At 40.5% G+C, this 20,664-nt stretch overlaps 1 protein-coding gene and 1 pseudogene across 2 annotated transcripts; both read right to left on the bottom strand.

Annotated features, from left to right (window-relative positions):
• Positions 1-2,665: 2,665 nt before the first annotated feature.
• On the bottom strand, positions 2,666-5,615 carry LOC115687835 (pentatricopeptide repeat-containing protein At2g17670). 2 transcript variants are annotated; one of them, XM_030613521.2, is made up of 2 exons: positions 4,081-5,615; positions 2,666-3,302 (listed from the first exon to the last, which is right to left on the bottom strand). In XM_030613521.2, exon 1 carries the CDS (start codon positions 5,512-5,514, stop codon positions 4,084-4,086), a length of 1,431 nt encoding a protein of 476 aa, XP_030469381.2. In that variant the 5' UTR covers positions 5,515-5,615; the 3' UTR covers positions 2,666-3,302; positions 4,081-4,083. The 2 variants fall into 2 exon arrangements, with proteins under 2 accessions (XP_030469381.2, XP_030469403.2); XM_030613543.2 differs by having other exon boundaries at positions 2,666-3,268.
• A 2,590-nt stretch (positions 5,616-8,205) lies between these two features.
• LOC115683619 (endochitinase-like) lies at positions 8,206-9,727 on the bottom strand (annotated as a pseudogene).
• Between the last annotated feature and the right edge of the window lie 10,937 nt (positions 9,728-20,664).

Genomic DNA, 20,664 nt, shown 5'->3' with positions numbered 1-20,664 from the left:
TGATGAAGATTATCTCCGGTCTTTCTAGTTAAAATTCTCAAAATCGGGGGTAAGCTTGCTTCATAATCTTGGTTTTTCATAATTTCACTCATATTCATATGTAAGAACATTTATGTTCGTCCCAAAACGTATTTTTGTTAACCCTTTTGTTATTTTGCTTCATAAGCTTGCTTCATAAACGCTTTTTTTATATTCTGGACTGATTTATTTATCGACATTTCCTCAGGTCTCGACAAAAGTGACTACTTTTGGTGTCCTGCCATCGTACCAAAGCCGCGTCTTCTTCTGTATGGTTTTTTTGCATCTTCTATGGTTGTCCCGTCTCTTAGTTCATGTTTTGACTGTATTGTAAGATTGCATATCAAATAGTATCATGTCAGACTTTACAACTTTCCTTCTGTTATTTGTTTCAATTATATGTCATTGTGGCTGGTTTGTCAGAATTTATGGTTTGTTCGTTTTTCTGTTTCAATTATATATCATTGTCTCCTTTGATTGATATGGACAAGAATTTATGGCCGAAATGATATAAAAATAGCGACGAATATTTTAAGCCGAATTTTGCTATCATTAAAGTTTGTCACTAATTTGCGACGAAATTTGCGACGAATTTTCTGACGAAATTCGCGACAAATTTTACGACGATTTTGCGGCGAATTTTGCGACGGACAAACATTCGTCGCAAATTTTGCGACGAAATTTGCGACGAATTTGCAACGGATTTTTGCGACGAATTTTGCGACGGACAAACGTTCGTCGCAAATTTTGCGACGAAATTTGCGACAAATTTGCGATGGATTTTTGCGACGAATTTTGCGACGGACAAACGTTCGTCGCAAATTTTGCGACGAATTTGCGACGGATTTTTGCGACGAATTTTGCGACGGATTTTTGCGACGGACAAACGTGCGTCGCAAATTTTGCGACGAAATTTGCGACGAATTGCGACGGATTTTTGCGACGAATTTTGCGACGGACAAACGTGCGTCGCAAATTTTGCGACGGACAAACGTTCGTCGCAAATTTTGCGACGAAATTTGCGACGAATTTGCGACGGATTTTTGCGACGAATTTTGCGACGGATCGAGTTCGTCGCAAATTTGCGACGAAATTGCGACGGATATTTGCGACGGACAAAGTTCGTCGCAAATTTGCGACGGAATATTTGCGACGGACTATGTGCCGTCGCAAATTTGTGATGAATTTTGCGACAAATTTTTTTTCGTCTCAAATTTGCGACGAACTTGTGAATTTTCCGTCGCAAAATTTTGCGACGACCGATTAGTGACGGAATTTTTTCCGTCGCAAAATCCGTCGCAAATTCGATTTGCGACGGATTTTTCCACGTTTTCCGTCGCAAATTCCGTCGCTAATCCGGTGTTTTTTTGTAGTGATGTTCGATAGCTCTATAAAATGTCCACCAGTTAAGTTCTCACAGACTTAAAATTTTGATTAGAAAGATTTTGTTATAATGTTCCACACACTAGTTGAGCAGCTAATTAAAACTTTTTTATGGTTTTCAATGCATTAATGTTCTTTATTGCTTCTTTCTTTCTTTCTTCCCGTCTCTTCACAGTATTCTGACTATCAATGACTTCAACAGTGAAATCAGGCATTTTCAACACTAATCATGAGCAGGGACATGGCAAGTGAAAGTGGTTATTGTAGCCTTCATTTCATGTGAGAGTTGAGACAAGGGGACATTGGATCATCATCCTATGTTTTGAATATTTACGTGAGCCTGAAGATATAATGACACTGGCTAGCAAAAGCAGAGTGCCCTGGTAAACAGGTTTGTCCGCACTTGCTGGCGGCTACACTGATTCATTGACCAAAATACTCAAAAAGCACGTTGCAGGGAACACACAAAAATAGGAAAAGAGGCCTAATTCCAAAAAAAAGCACTAACTTTAGGTCGAGAAATAATTTTGCCCCCGAACTTTTTTTGTCCCATAAAAAAGCACCAACTTTAGGTTGAAAAACAATTCTGGCCCGAACTTTTTTTTGTCCCGTAAAAAAGCACCAACTTTAGGTCGAGTGATAATTCAGGCCCAAAATTTTTTTTGTCTCATAAAAAATCACAAACTTTCACCCTGATCCCAAATCTGGCTCCCCGTTGACTTTCTGTCCGAAGTCACCATTATTTGAGAAAAAACGGTTATGGCGGTGAGCTTGGCGAATTTCGTCCATATCGTCTGTCGACAGGCGGTAGTCAGCTTTAGATTACGTCTTGCCAAAGAGATTCAATCTGGAGATATTTTTGACTTGCCAGTGAAGTGAATGAGACAAGCAGTTTCACCGTTATTCTTTAAATTGTTAATCAAAGAATAAGACAATGAATATTGCTTTAAACCCAGTCAGCAAGCCACGTAGATTTATTGCTAAGGTGGAATAGTCAATTTAGATAATTAATACTTCTAAGTCAATGGGGCCAGATTTGGGATTTAAGTGAAAATTAATGTTTTTTTATGAGACAAAAAAAAGTTTGAACCAGAATTGTCACTTGACCTAAATTTAGTGCTTTTTTACGGGACAAAAAAAAAGTTCGGACCAAAATTATCCCTTGACCTAAAGTTGCTGCTTTCTTACGGGACAAAAAAAAGTTCTGGCTAAAATTATCCCTTGACCTAAAGTTGCTGCTTTTTTTTGGAATTAACCCTAGGAAAAGAACATCTTCTTCACTTGCTGCTCCCATAAAATACACCTCCGAACAAATTCTGAGGCTTCATTACCAGGTCCGGTCAAATTAAAGTCCCATGACTGGACCATTTCCTAAATCCCCCTAAAAGCCCAGCCCATAAAAGTTCTCGAATGGACATCGAAAACATTATTTCATGTACAGACTTCACCAAAAAAGAGAGTAATAGGTGGAGAATTTGATACCATCATGCCAGTTACAAACTGATAGAAGATAAGAAGACATTACAGAATCGCTGGCCCCAAAACCCAATTGATGATTTTCTTCCTCTGCCATGCCGACATTCGGTGGTTGAATGCAAAAGGGATGGTTAATAGTGATCTCCTCCACAGAACACCGAAATCTTGCTCTTCCTCAAAGTAGTTCAGTTCCCCTGTATTCTGAGACAAAGATAATAAGATACTTGGCAGAGACAAGGCGGGCCATGACAATCATCTATGTGTCCAAAAGCAGCCATTGTAGAAATTCCATTATAAGCATCCTTTGGATTCGGAGATACTTCCAATGGTTAAATAATGTGCCAAAGTTCTGAGTACAGCCCGTTCTATGTTACTGTCATGAGCGCCAAATCTGAGAGAGCCAAACGCATCATCGTTATGGACAGCTGGAATGAAATACCAAAAGAGAAAAGATAATCTTAAAGAATCCAATTACCACACAGTAACACACAGCGTCAACACACTGTTGGTTCACCTATATTAGAATAGAAAATTAAAGCAGATGGACTCCAATGCCTAGCAGAGATACATCTTATGTGCATGTTATCCTGCCCATCCCCAATTTAGGTGTGGATGAAACAAGAGCAGAATGGGAAAAAAATCTATCGAGGCCAAAATGTTTAAATGATGCTTTTATTGTATGTATCATATAAAGTACTATCAGAAACAAATTTCTTATCTCATACTCAGCACTGCCGAAAGCATAAGTACCCAGCTACCATCTCCATCATTTGATGACTCAACTAAATGGTTATATGCTAAAACCTTTCATGCGACAGAACAGAAAAATTAGTTACTTTTGAATTCTCGTTTCTCATGAATAAATTAGGCGCCAAACCATTTTAGTCCAACCTACGCTAAAATATCAAGCTTACTGAAATCCTCAGTGGCAACTATTTTGTGTAATCGTGAAATCCAAGGGAGCAGTACTTTCATTAAATAATGTGCCTCTTATTAGCAAATATCGGTATAGTTTGGGAGAAGAAAGAAGCTGGGTGCTTTCTTCACAGCAAGCTAAGTGCTCTAGCTACAATGTAACAGACCAATTAAGTCGCACTGTTACACTTTTTTCTGCCCAACAGGTAAACAAGACAGAAATAAATAATAGATATTCAGATACTAGCAACCAAGACGAATTCGCCAGAATAGAGAAAAATAACATACCAGTTAGACAGCAAGACCTTGTTCTCTTGCCTTCTTCAACCACTTGAGACTACTCTCAAGAGCAGTGTAAGCAGAAACATCAGTCAAGCTCTTGCTCTCAACAGCATAATCGAAAACCTCATAAGCCTCGGCCACCCTACCATCTCTACAGAGCGATCTCACAAAGGTTGCATAAGCAGCTGTCTCAAGCTTCATATCACTAGATTTCATCATTTGATACAATTCAATCCCTTTTTCCAATAACCTCGACTTACACAACCCATGAAGCAACGTATTGTATGTGCAAGAATTTGGACTACACCCCTTAGCCTCCATCTCCTCCAACAATCTTAATGCTCCAAGTGCATCCCCCTCTCTGCACATTCCGTTCATCAACGACGTATATGTTACCGCGTCCGGAAAATGGCCCGCCTCCACCATTATGTCCAAGTATTTCCTAGCATCTTTTACCCTCCCCGATTTCGACAACCCAAAAATCAAAGTATTGTAGGTTACAAGATCAGGCTCCACACCTTCCTCTTTCATCTTCTTATAAACCCCAACGGCCTCGCTCCCTCTGCTCAACATACAATACCCCTTCATTATCGTATTATAAACGAAACAGTCGGGCTTAAACCCTTCCTCACTCAATACGCTGACCAACCGCGTCACCTCTCTTAGATTCTTAGTATTACAGACATTATCAATCAGTATAGTGTACGTGACCAAATCAGGCTTAACACCCAAAGAATCACGCATCTCGTCGATGAAATTGTACGCGGTACCCAAAGCCCTGTTCTTACACAAATGCTTGACCACAAAATTGTACGTGTAGGTGTCCGGAGGCGAATGCTTCGAAGACAGCTCTCGGATCAATTCGATGGCCTCATCCTCGCGGCCGGAAGAACAGAGGGACCGAACGGCGACGTCGGCGGTCGCCTGGTTCGGGGCGACCCCCCTGTTGATCATCAAGTTGAGGACTTGGTGAACAGGGGAGAGCGAATCGCCGGGGGTCTTGCAGGACTGGGACAGCAGGACGTGGTAGGTGGACCGGTCGGGCGAGAAGCAAGGGGACGCCTTGACCATGTGGTTGAGGAGGGAGATCGAGTCGTGGACGGTGGCGGCGACCGCGGCGTAGGACTGGAGGAGGGCGTTGTGGAGGCGGGCGTCAAGCGGCGATTTCGAGGCGGCGACGACGGAGCTGAAGAGCTTCTTGGCGTCCGACAAGTCCGGCGACGTGAACGGAGACTGCAATTGGGGAGGGACGGACGGTGACGGTGACGGTGACTCGAGGGAATTCGGGTCGTGGGTTTTCCGGGAAAACCTGGCGGGTTTCTTGGGAAAGTGGAGGGGCTTTGCAGCTGCGGATGGGGGATTGATGGTGGCGAGGGAGGAAGGCTTCGTCGCCATTGAAGTGGAGATGGCCGACCTGAAAGACGGTGGGATCTTCCCCATTGTCGGCTCTGCTTTCGTCCTCGAGCTGAGGTTTGTTCTTTGCGGGATCTGAGCTAGGGTTTTACGCAGGGTTTTGAGCTCGAGGTTGAAGGAGAAGGTGAAGGTGGAACGAAAGCGAGCGATTGAATGAATATTCTGGAGAAATTAGATCTTGCTCCTCGAGTTTTTGTAGCTTTGGCAATTCACCCCCTCGATAACTCAGATTTTGCAATAATGTTCAATAAGTTCGAGGGAATTGCATTTTGTCCTTAGATTTTTCAGATTGTTATGAATTTTCCCTCGATGTTTCAATTCTTTTTGCAATTTTGACCCAAAGTTTTGGAACTCGTGGATTTTACTCGTAATTTAAGGAGAAATTGAAATGAAATTGGAGAGGCAAATTCAGGATAGAGCAAACGGTTTAGTCAAATGGGTCTGAGATCGTGCGTGTGATGAGGTAAATTAAGGTGACACGATCCAAGGAAAGAGCAAATATTTCAATCAATTTTAGGCGAAAATAAATCGGACACTTGAAAATGATGTGAGATAGTATATGTGACGACGTCAACAACTATGGGGTTCGATCTATGAAATTGTTGACGATGGTGGCTACCACCACCGTCGACCTTGCTTAAGAAAGGTGGCCGTAGTGTCCACCGCCGTTTCTGCCGCCCCCTCCTTTCCACCTCACTCACCTAGTCCTCCCAATACTTTTAAAAATTAATAATAACAAAGAAAAACTAAAAGGGTTTTCACAATATGTAATCCTCGAGAAAATATTGCGTAAAACAGATTTGTCAAGTCAGATTTAAGATAGACCATTCAAAGCGCAACATGTGTCAAGATAGGCCCGCTTGTCAGTAATTTTTTAATGTCCTATCTTTGCTCTCTCCATTACTTCTCTTGCGTATCATATTTAAGATAGACCATTCAGAATGCAACACGTGTCTAGACAAACCCACGTGTTAGCAATTTTTGAAAGCCTCTTTGTTTTTTTTCTAGTCGTTACTACTCTGTTTATCCCCATCACTGTTATTAACGTCTCTGCTCTCTTTCTTTCTATCCCACTCTGCTCTATGGACATTCCCTCCTCTTTCCTCTCTCTCTCTCTCTCTCGCTCTCCTTACTTTCCCATGGTCTTCCTCTTTCCCTTTTCTAAAGAATTTTAGAGAGACACGGGCTCCTTCTCTTCCCTCACATTGTTTCTCTCTATTCCTTCGACGAATCACGCCACCTCCGCCGTCGCCTCTGTGGCTCTGATTCAAGCCAGATGACGAATCAGAGGGGTTGTTTATAAGCCGAGAGTCCCACATCGATTGGGAATGAAGAGACCATCAAAGGGGTTGTTTATAAAATCCAAGCCAAGCTTTGTAATTAGAGTTCAATACACTGAAGCCAAACATTATAATTGGAGATCAATTCTCTTACAATGCATGGCAATTAGAGTTCAATTTGTTTTATAAAAAAAATTTAAATAATGAATTTATTTTTTTTAAATATTCATTATTTTTTAAAAAAAAAAATAATTTGGAACCGGAACCGGAACCGGGCCAGTAGGCCACGGGCCGGTTCCGGTTCCGAACCGCGGGCCAGGTCAACAGGCCGGGCCCGGGTTTGACCGGACCGGTTCCGAGCCAAAACCGGCCCGTGGCCATGACTAGCGCCGACTGTGCCACGTAGGACCGCCAGCATTCACGTTAGCGATTTTCGGCCTAAATTGTCTAGATGGATTAAATTAATACAAATGCGAAAATGCTTAAGACTAAACAAGTACAATTGAAATGTTTAGAACTGAATTGTTACTAATGAAATAGGTTAAAACCGAATTGGCACCGATGCAATAAGTTTGGGACTTTTTCCTATATTTCATTTCCTTTTTATTTATTTATTTGTTGTTTCTCTTTAAGTATAATTCACTTCTTCTTTTGATTCTACAATCAATGTAGTAGGAACTTTGTAGCTAATTTCGAAAAGAAATTCATAAAATCAAGGGGCAATTTGCAACAATCCGAAAAATCTAAGGACAAAGGGTACTCAACGTTTTAGCCCTTATAATAGGAACCGCCTCAGTCACGTGAAAGCACGTGACCGAGGTCGCGGTGAGAACGTTGCCGGAGTAAATGCTACGTAACGAGTTTTGACATATTAGGCTGCGTTTGGTCGTCCGGATGTCTAAATATGATAGGACTGGATAGGATAGGATAAGAAATCTTGGGATTTCTTCATATCATGTCCACTGTTTGGTGGACTACGGATTTAAAGTTGGATAGGATATTTTTTATTTTTTGCTATTCACGGGTCCGGAGGAGTCAGTGAAGGAAAAAAAAGCCGAGAAATTTTTTTGGTGAAAGCGCACAATGTGTGGGGATGAAGATGACGGCAAGTGGAGCGTAGGGTTTCTGGAAAAATAGGCATTAGAAATCCTATCCAGATCTATCCCACCCCCTCCCCCGGATTTTTTTATCCGGGTTATATCCGGTCTATATCCGACCTTATCCTATCCTGGACCACTACCAAACACAGGATAGGATAAAACATATCCTATCCTGGCTTTTATTCGGTCGACCAAACGCAGCCTTAGGGTAAAGGTTACAAATCAACTTTACACTACAAGCCTTCTTCTATACAACTTATAGATCGTGTCCATTACATTCTATCATCGGATCAGCGTTACTGCTAGAGAGCTGATCCAAGATCATGAAGCACTGAAAGGAAAGACAAGATTCCGGCGTGCCAAATTTATTTACTTAATTCATTGAGGATACAAGGCCAACATGGCACGCTGATTATTCTCATGCCATACTTATTTTGCGACACATAACATCGTATGCGGCTAAGCAAACGGCTTCTGGTTGTAGCAGTCGATCGAGGTTGTCGCCGTACCCAACCTTCAGCAAGTCGCTGTACCTCTTGTAAAACCCGATCCGGTCCTCGACGGCCGCGTTGGGTCCCTTCCCGCACTCCTCCCTGCCATTGATTATGTTGGTGATGAGGCCGTAGCCCGGGACCCTCCCTGCGGCCAAGTCCACGTTGGACGGCCTCCAGCGGCCGGTGATGACGTCGTAGCTAGAGGGCTTTGGCGGCTGTGGAGTCATCCAGAACCAGAGGGCCGTCCTGAACGAGAGGACCGGGTCCTTGGCCACCGCGTCCGGGTTGTTGATCAGGTCGGCGCGGAGGGCGCGCCCCGCTTGGCCGTAGTTGTAGTTGCTGCGAGTAATGAAACCGCGGACAAAATTTTCAAAAATCTCAAGATGGAGATGATAGGGTCAACTTTGAGGTAAATATATATCCTTGTCATGTCCTGCTGAAGTCTTATTGTTCTTTTATGATTTGTGCTTCGGGATTTCATTAGTTTGGTCCTTCAATTTCATGAAAATGAGACTGTCCAAAATCGTCCAGCCGGTCCACAGATCCAAGGATCTCAGTCCACAGGTGGTCAAACTTCCTCATCCAAGCCATGGAGGCAATTGATGATGCTTTGTCAAGTATTAACATTTTAATTTTTCCATTTGATTGATATCAACGTTCATTTTTTTCGATTTCAATAGTGATCTTTACGGGAAATGAAGCATTTAACTTTTCTTTTGCATGAACGCATGCACCAGATGCAAAAGCATCGAAAATGGAGGGACTTACTGCGAGATTTGAATTGGACCTCGACCGTAATATTTTCTGCCAGGAGCACACGGCCATCCAGATTCGCGATCGCAGTAATCTCTGGACCTGTCCCGCTCCTCCACGTGGCAGTATCCCCACGCGTAGGGCCCATCTGGCGCGTCCCTCGATCCTCCTGAAGAGCCAACAGTATCAAAATATCATGCGATATATACGTATGTATGTGCAACCTTAATACGAACTTGTTAGCTCTATACCTGTGGTTTCGTGGGAAGTCTGAGCCAAGAAAGCCGCGACATCCCTGAACCTCGTGTCCCGGGTGCCGGTGGTCCCGAAGCCCGGGAAGGACCTCGCGGCGGCAACGAACGCATCCTAAGTGTAGAAGCCCTTCGCAGGGTAAGCGTGGTCGTTCCGGTGCTTGAGGAGCTGATCGAACTGGGCTCTGCTTATGATGGAACTCACATCATCGCCTCGCTGCGCGTTGGCACCGAGGACGGCGAGGCAGGAAGCTAAGAGAGCAACCGCCCAAATCGACCTCATCTTTGCCTGAGTAGCTGCTGCTTTAGGGGAGAGAGAGGGAGAGGGGCATGATCGTGTGTGGTTTGGAGACGGAGTAAGGTGGTGGGTTTATATAGAGCCTCGAGGTGAGCGAGCGCAAGCGCGAGTGAGAGATCGTACGTGAGTCATTTTCATCCCTGCGACGAGGAGATAAGGCTAAGGCTACAGGAAGGCGACGTGGTTTTTGTAAGGATTCGAGATTTTTCACGTAAAGCGGGGAAAAGAGGTGACACCATGGTGTCGTGGCGTCCAGAGTTGCTTCTGAAATTTCTTCGATGCATGAGCGAAAAGGACCAGCGATCCAAAGGTGGACTTCTCATGCGATGAACGTTAAGGTTTTAGCTTCTGCGATCATTATTGAAGTCGGACTATTCAAAAGCTAGATACATGTAGGGTTAACGTTGAATGAATTGAAGTGTCCGAGACAGAATGTTCTCTCTCTCTCTCGCATAAAGCGCATATTCTCTCCATCTCTCTCCATCTCTCCCCCCGTTTGCATCATTGCATGCATGCACAAGACATAACAGAGCAAAGCCGTACGTAGCTACGCACGTATGTGTGCACAATATCTGGGCTAATATCGATCCACATATACCCCCAAATACCAGATAGGATAACTTTTATATTATCCAGGCGATCGAACATACCCCATAGGTTTTTCTGTATGGAACATAAAAGCGACTCATTTATCAAAGCGAGATACTTGAAAAAATCCCGACTGCAATTCACTCGGGTCTCGGAAAACCTGTAGCTGATGAGATGCCAATCCAAAATTACTAAAGACATTCGATACCGATACCGACTTGGAGACTTAACCGTAGGTATCTTATCTTCGTTTTGATAGTGACATGGATTCCTAATCCAATTACTCAAATATCCAACTCAGGAATCTGTAATATATTGATGGTATGTGTGCTTAGAACAAATAATCTAGCAAGGCTAAAGGAGATTTATTCTTTAGGCGAAGATATTCTGTTTCTGGTAGCAATAGTGCAACATACAACAAAAGCTTAGGGAAACTCTCTTTGAACTGACTGACCAGTAGAGTTGGGCTTATAATAAAGTTGGGTCTATGCCATAAGCCTGAATTCATATTCTTTTCAGGCCCAGAAGGTGAAAGTGTGGGGTTTTTCTCTAATGGTCATTGTTGGATATGGAAAAAATTGTGACTTAGATGTATGCTACAGCTATTTCCAAAGCATTGTTTTCACATAAAGATTAGTTTTTTTTTTTCATTTCCGTGTCCAACCATAATTAGTTGGCTACCTGGAGGAAAAGTAGCACGACAACCTACCTCCACGGCCTCTCATTCAAATCTGAGTTTTCCACGATAGGAAATCAAATCTACAGCCGTCGATATTTTCAGCCATGGGAACGCTCTTATGACCGCATCGATCCTGTGGTGGATCATAAAGGTTAGTTATTTTCTCCAACTTTACTTCTTTTTCTTTCCAGCTTGAACAACTATCCTCTATAAACTTCATGTGCTAATGAACAGATTTGACGGTACTAAGTGGGAGTTTTTCATGGTTCATCCTTTCTCATCTTGCGAAAAGTGAGTCGAGTTGTGTCGTACGCACGATAAATATCTCATTCTTGTGATAATTCGTTGATTTGATTACAACTAAATAAATTAACAGGGTCATTCAACATATATGGGTTCATCGAGGTGAAATATCGGTACGGAAACAAACTTTTATCTTCATCATGGACACCAAATTCATGCTTCAGATTAGTCCTGCATGCATTCTTACAATATGAGGATGACTTCTTTATTTCCTTTTTTTTTTCCTTTGTCCACTGAATTCTTGAATTAAAGTGCGCAATAGTGAGACATTGTGTAACCCTATTGCATTACTTTCGACAATTGAATTTTTTAATGTCAAATCAAATCAAATGTTACGAAAAGATATGTCCACATGATCGATGGAAAAGCATAATTGATGAGGCAATATCACAGCAACATGACATATGATATCACTGTTATAAATATAATTTAGCTTCTCCCCTATGGAAACCATTAATGTTAGAGGGAGATCTAATTGGGAGCTGACTTTGATGAGTTCAAAGAATTATGATCCGAAAAACATGGATGACTAGCACGAATTCTTGGAAGAAGAATGGCAGATCCTACATGTGAGCTCAACCGCTGGATTGAAGCTGGCAAAATGAACTTAATTAAAGAGATTTTGCTTGATGTCAACCCATCTAGGAGGAGCTGTCGATGAATGAGTGCTTATTGTTGCCTATACAAAAATTTTCTTCAGGGTTGACTTCTACCTCTTGACTGGAACCTTCCAACCAAAATGGTATGATTGACCTTTTCCAAGTGATGAACTCCAAGTTCAAACAAAGGGGGGAAATATCATATTTATATTAGGACTTTTACATAGGACATTCGCGGTAGAAAGATCATTAAACAAGGAGGATCCAAAATTCCTATTAGTAAAAATAAGGGATTCCATTTCATGACTGCTTGTGTAAAAGCTATTTGACCTTATATAATTTCTTTATATTACGAGAATTTTGGCAAGCTACCGAGTTTTGGAGGCATGGACTAGCCAATCTTTGAATATTTCATAGGTTGATTTAGGGGAAAATTGCACAATCAGTCCTAAACCTATTGTACAGAAACCCTATTGAGTCTTAAACTTTTTAATCGAACAAATGTAGTCCTAAACCTATGGTAGAAAGTGCAATTGGATCCTCTTGGGCACTTCTCGCTTTATTTATCTAACATGCTAGTTCAGTAAACATCAGCTATTTTACATGTAACGGTGAGGGCGTGACGTGAAAGGATTTTCAAGAAACAATGCCATTTTTTGTTAGATAAACATCGTCTTCTCTTCATATTGCACAATAGGTAGAAATTACCCCCATAGTCCCCGAATCAATCCCTCATGCTTGAACCCCAATTCCCCTTATAACGCCAGTTCCAGTCTTGAAGGCTAAATTTGGAGCGAAGATGAAGATGATTTCGAGATTCTGCAACAAAAACAACAAAGAGTGGCTGTGTTAGGTTTACATTGACGTCAACCATCTTCAATCTTTGACAAAACTGCATAACTTCGATTGTGGTCCTTCCATGAATGTGTTGTCTTTTACAATCTATTTGCGTAATTTGTGTTGGTTTCTTCGCATGCGATGCATATATGGTCCCTCTATGAAAAAATTTTATATTGCCTTTTCGTGTAGGGTCCGGATGAACAACAAATTAGCATTAGCCAGCGTTTTTAGGTATAGAAATTTTGTTTGTCACCCAGTGCTTGACAATGTTAGGGGAAGATAAATTTAGTATAAATAGATATCAATTTTTAATCCGTAAGAGAATGAGGGATTCCATCTCAAACTGTTTGTATAAAAAATATTTTTACACTTGACTATGCACCTTATATAAATTTTTTTTATAATTTTGGCGGACCTACGAGTTTTGGAGGCATGGACTAGCTAGTCTTTGAATATTTATATAGGACGATTTAGGGCTAAAGTCATCATAAGATTTAAATATCTTGCCTTTCAATGTATGCTTCCCGTCCTCTGGGTGAAAACGATTATGAAAAAAATTTACAAAACCGATTAATTTCTAATAAATTAAATTTCGACCCTCTGCATATTCCAATGAATATCAAGCAACTGAATCACTAAGGTCCATATTTTTAGCAATTGCCCTGATTAGAACATTTACTATGGTAAATTCAAATTGAAAACCAGAATGATAAACATAGTTTACCACCATAGCCGTCTTGAGTAACCCTAAGTAAGTGTCCGTTTGTTTTTACCTTTTAAAAAGTAAACAATAACCTTTTGTTTTCCATCAAAACTTACAAAATTATTCTAATTTCAAAGAAATTTATGTATCGATATTGAGAGAATTACCAAATCAGTCATAAACCTATTGTACGGATGTTAATTCGGGCTTAAACTTTTCAATTTTGCCAATGAAGTTTTAAACCTTTGCACCAAATTTCGATGGAGTCCTTTCGATCAATTATCGCTGAAAATTACTGACGCGACGTTCAATTATCGCCGACCATCCAACATGGCACGCTGACGCGGAGAGTTTTACTTGAAATAATGTCCTACATGGATCTCCATGTCAGCGAGGGTCGGCCGGCCCTCGCCTGTGGCCGACGACCCTTGCCGAATTTGGTAGAAAAAAAAGGAAAAGAAAGAAGGAAAAATATAAATATAAAATATAAAAAAATTCAAATATTTTAAAGAAATTATAAATAATTGTCCACATTAGCGCTGACAATCTTACGTGGCACTACCGGCGTCCACATTAGTGATTTCCAGTTAAAATTGGCTAGATTGACTCAATTGGCAAAACGCGAAAAGTTTAGGACTCAATTGGTAAAATTTTTTACCAAAACAAATTGATAAAATTGAAAGGTTTACGGCCAAATTGGTCAAAGTATAATGGGTTTATGACTTTTTGGACAATTTTCCCCCCTTTTCCGTCTTTATACTAATGAGCAAGAAAAAATAAACAAAGGGTTTTTGTATAAGTCTTCTCATATACTTCCCTTGGTTAATTTTTTTTTTTATGAAAATAAGTAATTCATTGATAAAATCGTTCACTCGATTACTTTTTAGTTTAAAGTACTACCGCATGCATTATTTTTCATGTCATAAGGAATTAATAAAAAGATTACTAGCTTCAATTGGATGGAAAGATAAACTATTTAATATGATATTTCTTTTTTACCACAATTCAAATTCTTATCTACAAAGCAAAACATATTGCTATTCTTTCAATGATATACATTGATAAACATTTTAGGAAAAAAAATAAGAGAATGATTATTAGGAGGGTTATGCATAGAAAGAAAGTGGATAAGCATTTCAAATTATTTTTAGGAGGGGGATCTGTAAAACCATTTCCAATTATTTTTAATTACTACATAGTTATATAAAAATTTCTAAGAATTTGTACTAGTTAATTTTAAATACTGTAAAAAATGAGAAGCTAAAATACAATCAATGGCTAGAAGCATACATACCATGTTTACTGCATGCGAATAATATCTTTAACTTCTTAAACTTTCAAATGTCAATTTCTCGCATACATGCGACCATGTGCATATTTGCTACAACGCAAAGTTTTTCACCCCCTTTTTTTTATTCTTTACTTTTGTAAAAGAAAGATGATTGATATATTAAATGCCAGCCAATTAATTCGAATTAAGTTTTTAAAAAATAAGAGATTCAATAATAATCTGCCAATCATTTTCATAATAGCGAATTGTAATTTTGTCCATTTACAGTTATGTATGGTTACAGTGTATTTTACAGTTATAGTGTTATTCACAGACATAATCTCACTTACTCATGACCCCTCATCGTTGCTCGTCGTCCCGCCTCCCATCATGCTTGTCGGCCGTCATGCCACCCTTCGTCACCGCCGCCCCTCGGTGAGTTTTCATAGACCTAATTTTTTCTCTTTTTACTATTCTCTCACGGCCAGGTCACGGTTGTGATAAGGTCGGAGTGACCGAGTCATGGATGTCCACAGGATTGGGCGACCCTAGCTGCCGCCGCCCCCCGCGCCCTGTCGTCGCACTGTTGAGTATGACTTTTAAACTTTGTTTAGGTATATGTTCGATTGGTTTAATACAGAAGCATATATAATTAATGATAACAAAACCCAACAGTTTTAGTATATGCCTTATGCTGCAGCCAAAGTGCGTGCACCGAAGTGGGATCGACGTGTGAATGAGCAAGTGCACCCAGATGACCTCCGCTAGGTTTAATTACTTATAATGATCGATTTCTTTTACCTCATAATTACGTTTTTGAACATATTATTTATATTTGATCTGACGTAGCCAGATTGTTTGTTGAGCTTATCCATATTTGAGGCAGTGACATTATGAATTTTCGAATTATTATAGTCTAATTTTCATATATCGAAACAATTAGTAAAATAATTAGTATAATCTAGTTGAAGTATTGTCCCATATAGCTTGATAACGGGTCCTAATCTGGCCGGCCAATGTCAATAAAAAATCAACTTTTCCTTGCCCTATAAGCAAGACGATCTTAATTTGTCGTGTTGGTTACCAAAGGTGGCAAAACATAATTTATCACCTTAAGTACCCAAGACGACGAAATTAAATCGCCTAATGACGGAGCAAATCGCAAGACGACAAAAAAGACCCATGTTTTTTTTTCATATGTGCTAATAAACAAACAAAAAAAAGAAGCACGATCGGTGTTAGTGATGGGTTTGTCGTTGTTCCTCTTACAACATCACAATTATTTGACTAGGTTTTCTAGTAAACCTCGTAGCAACTTCCTCCATACCTCGCATTGGTTTCCAAGTCTTTTTTAATATTTCACGAGTGTTGTTTCTATATCTGACTAAATTGGCCAACCATCAATCAATCGTGGCAGCAATACTTAATTCTCTCGTTTTTTGTACATCGTCCAATCCAACTAGTTTATGCAAGCGTCGCGGTCAATATGGGCCACACTTGAGCTGTCCATTAAGTTTTGTGGGGCTGCTTTTACTACTATTGGCTTTGGTTAGGATCTGCATGGAGGTCCACTTTACCATATAAGTAATTACAATGCGTCCTGGCTAAATAATCAGATTTTATTTGCAAATTCATGCTAGTGAATATCTACCTAAAGGGATACAAAAATCGGATTGACGGAGTAATGGGCGAGGCCAACCTTTCTGGTTGAGGGCGAAGGCAGCCTCGCCTGTGGCTAGCGAGGCCGGGCGAGGGCCGCGACCCTCGCCAGCGGCCCTCGCTCAGTGGCCAGTGAGCTCCGGCGAGCCTCGCCAACCACTGTAAAAAAAGAAAAGAAAAGAAGGAAAAATATAAAATGAAAATAAAAAAAAATTAACAAAATATCCACATCAGCACCGGCCGTATCACGTAGGACAGTCGACGTTCACAATAGCAAATTCCCGTCCAAAATGGACCGGATGAACTATATTGGCAAATCGTTAAAAGGTTTAAAACTAAATTAGTCAAATTGAAAAGTTTATGACTAAATTGGCATGGTTTAGAACTTTTTTTTGGTAACTTTCTCTCTTCTGATATGGAATCAGCCATGACGCCTCATATGTGACGTCGCTGTTGCATACCATTAAGTATATCTTGAGAAAGTAGGGCAAAATGTATAAAAAAATGTTTGGCGGTGTCATTATAATAGGACAATCATTTGCGTGATAAGTGAGATTGATTGATTAAATTAAAGAGCAAGGGAATTTCGGAGTTCCTTCCCCTTTCCGACGTGCAGGAAACATCCCTACTTTGTTGGCATGCAAAAGAGTAGGTAGTATATAAACAATATATGGTGGGTGCCTGGTGGTGACTCGGATATCATATCGTGTTGCCAAGTCGGCATCTAGTTACTTTTGCAGAAGCGGTTAATAGCACAGGCAGCATATGACAATTTATGGTGATTTTCCACTTATGGTGACTCGGATATCTTGGATGGATATATTGGATCTATCTTCCGATCGAGGTGTCCAGATAGTTAGAGAGATATGCGGAAGAGAGTAATTTTGTATATTTCGATATGTTATAATGAAGATTACATCAGCCTTTTTATAGGCTTTATGATATGACAATATAAGGAAATCAAATCAGATATACATAATCAAAAGAAATATAGAAAATCATAAGAAATATCCTAAATATCCCTAGAAGATTTCTAAATATCTTTAATAGAGATAATGCCGGTGCGGAAAGATGCATGGATTAAGGGGGGAACGGTCCAGACACAGAAATCCCACACGTGAGGGGAGATCCACTAAGGCGAAAATGTGAAAGTATTATGCAAAACAAGTTCCACATTAGGGATGTGGCGTAAACTGAAGCGGTCAATATATCACAACAGCTCATAATTCACTAGCTCAAATTTTTGAGTGACGGTGGAGATCCAACTAAATATATTCACGGGTTCGAACTCGAAATTTCCATTGGCGATCTGCCTAAGTGAAAGTATCAGGTTTCGGTTGCACCTCCTAGCAAACGTGTCATAAATTTCTCCTAAAAAGTAACATGGGATACTCTAACAAAACTGTCTTAAGCATGACCTTAAAATGCTTCATCTTGAGACTTACTTGGACCTTGAAGTCCCCAAGATGTAAAGTATTAAGAGGGTATTTTCTCCTTCCTAGGAAAATAAAGATCATGGGAGAATTGGGGGTACGTGGTGTATGGGTACTGACATGTTAAAATAAGAAACGCATTCATGGAGCCCATCGTCCCTGCATGCAAACGGACAAGTCGCAGAGACTATTGTAGGGAGGTAACCTATTAAATCAAATATCAAGGATTCAAGGAGAGTCCCCGGTTCAAGAGGATAGTTTAAGAGATGATGGGAGTACATGTGATTACAATTGAAGGTAATATCAACTGATTTCTGCATAGGAACTTTGACCTGTACAGGGAATTTTATTTGAAGGACAATGAGACGATCGAGCCATGTTGCTATTGGAATGAGTCAGACGAATACACGCATGGGATGAGGAGTTGGAGTTAGGATCTCTTAAAAAAAATTCTTCAGCAGATGCACGTATTGGTCTCACGCTGGAGAATCGAGGAAGGGGAGTGGCAAAGTCCGACTTCTGCACAGATTACGAAAAGCATCACGCAGACTAAGTCAATTTAGAGATCACGCGTTTGTGGAAAGATTCACGGATCTCGAAGTTGATTTTAGCAAACTAGGAATTTTATTCCATTGACGCGGCGCCGTTACGCAGGAGGAAATTTTCCCGTTACCAATTTGTATTCGAGAAGGTTGAACTAGTAAAAGTACCATTCTAGAAGCATTGGCGTGAACAAACGAAACTATTCGAGCAAGAAATGAATTGCAAAACTAGCATATGAACATAGGATTTATGTAGTTTGGTGGTGTCCCGAACCCCAGGAAACATCGGTCAGATGGTTCTACTATGGATAACAAAGAAAATATTACAATCGTTCGCAATGCTCACATTCAAGTATTTCCCCATCATAAACAAACCCAGACGTGCAAGAATCAATTGCAAAAGAGGTGTATTCACACACTCTTAATTCTCTTGGATGATGGGTCTGAAAAGATTTCTAGGCTTTCATAGGTTTCTCTAATAAAATAAGCATTGGAAATAGAATTTTAACAGATTCAAATCGGAGCTGAGCTCTCTCCAAGGCAAGCCCGAGCGCCTAGCTACTGTTTAGAAAACACAATAGGCACTGGACACTGTCCGGGAGCTCGACCGGTTTTTTATGAGCCTGGCGGGCTCCACGCGGGCCATTCCCACGCATTTTTCAATCATCCGCCTCTGTCTTTATACCCCTGCAAACACTCGTGTGTCCCGAAAATCATGAGCTTGTGTCGATTCCAAAATGAAACGGAATTAACTTTGAGCCACCATCAACAATGAGGAAACATAATGCTGCATTTGTACACTTAAAACTCTTTGCGGCACTTCGAATTTTTTGCACACCTAGCATTGAAAAAGTAAAATTGGTTACAAATCGACTCCATCTCTCACTTCCCCATCTAGACATAGTGGGGCGGCCCAACTGGCTCACATGAATCTCCCCTAAGAACATTTGTTTTTGTCCCGAATCCAGGGTCTAGGGAAAGAGCTCCCCCCTCGAGGGATGGCACTATTGGTTGAGTTGTTGGGGGATTTCCATATTGAAAACCAGAATTCATTTGTTCAAATCCAAGCATTTACATGCAAACTACTCTGAGTGAAGGTCACCTGCCCAGATCAAAGGCTTGAGCTTAATCAATTCATTAAACTTGTAAGATGTTTCATAGATCTCCAAGTAGTCCAGTCTCCATGTCCATGCCCCTAGATTACAATTTGTTTATATTTATTATCTTGTGATTTATACAAAGTTATGTTGCCCTTCATTTCTTATTTTAAATGACTTTTCTATTTATTTTTATGTCTTCTTCAGCAGGAAAAAAAACTAAAAAATGTAAAAATATATTGCCCGATGCCCATGTGGTCGACCTTTGCCGCGTCCATGCTTTCTCATATTAGGTGGACCTAAGCACTCAACTAAACTTGTCAAAATGGGTCATAAGCTTATTTATTAACCCATGTTTGATGGACTGGGTTATTAAATGGGTTAGTTATGTTCAGTAAAATGGGTTTAGAATGATAAAACCCAAAATAATATGGGTGTTAAATTGGGTTCATAACTTACTTAGACCTAATTCACCTCTATGATTCTTTCTCGCTCTCACTCAATCTCTCGCTTGCTCACTCCACGTTCTAACCTTAGTTTGGGTATGAATTTTCCTAGATTAAGTTATTAAATATGGAAGCGTTTTAACAATATGATCAAGTCAAGTATAGGTTAGGTGCAAGTTAGGTCAAACACGTGTTGCTAGATTTGCATTGCAGAGAAATTAGTCAAAACGGGTTATATGGGTCAATTTGGACTAGACAATTTTTAAACCAACCCACCCATTTGACAGGTCTACACTCAACTAGGCTCCCATGTTCGTGTCGAGACAAGTAGGGCAGGGTCTTGGAAGGCTCAACCCCAAGCGGACCCGACCCGTGCCCGTCCACCGATTCTACTCACTTTTAGCTCAAGACAGGTCATTGATATCAATAATGAAATGAGGTGTCTACCCGACCCGAGGCCGCCCGCTGAGTCTACTTATACCAATTCAGGCCTAATTCTAGTTCAAATTGAACACCTCAACCTTAAAAAGTCATGAAGATCGACATTTAGAGTCACGTGGAATTTCTCTGTCCATTTTGACGGGAATGTAGAGAAAAGTAATTGTTAATACTCAAGTCAAAACAACATTGCCTAAACCATAGAAAGTTTCGCTTGGAACCGCCGCATGCTGCGGTCGCTACAATGACCATTCTCGAAGAAATTTTGTCTTACAAAATAAACCAAGCGCAAATTTACCGCAACCGCGTGCAACTAGAAGGAATAGAAAGTGGCAATTTCGATATCCTTTGATCACTTTAGATTCTCCCCCGAGCTGACCTGACCCGTTGACATTCGCATCATG

This window comes from Syzygium oleosum, unplaced genomic scaffold (genome assembly GCF_021117445.2).
Source record: "Syzygium oleosum isolate NSW1041296 unplaced genomic scaffold, Sole_v2.1 Sole_v2.08, whole genome shotgun sequence".
Lineage (NCBI taxonomy): Eukaryota > Viridiplantae > Streptophyta > Magnoliopsida > Myrtales > Myrtaceae > Syzygium > Syzygium oleosum.
The sequence above is the reverse complement of the archived record's forward strand: the minus strand, read 5'-3'. Positions and strand labels throughout refer to the sequence as shown.

Excerpts from the sequence above, each read along its gene's own strand:
- LOC115687835 (XM_030613521.2), bottom strand. The coding sequence starts at position 5,514 with ATGGGGAAGATCCCACCGTCTTTCAGGTCGGCCATCTCCACTTCAATG.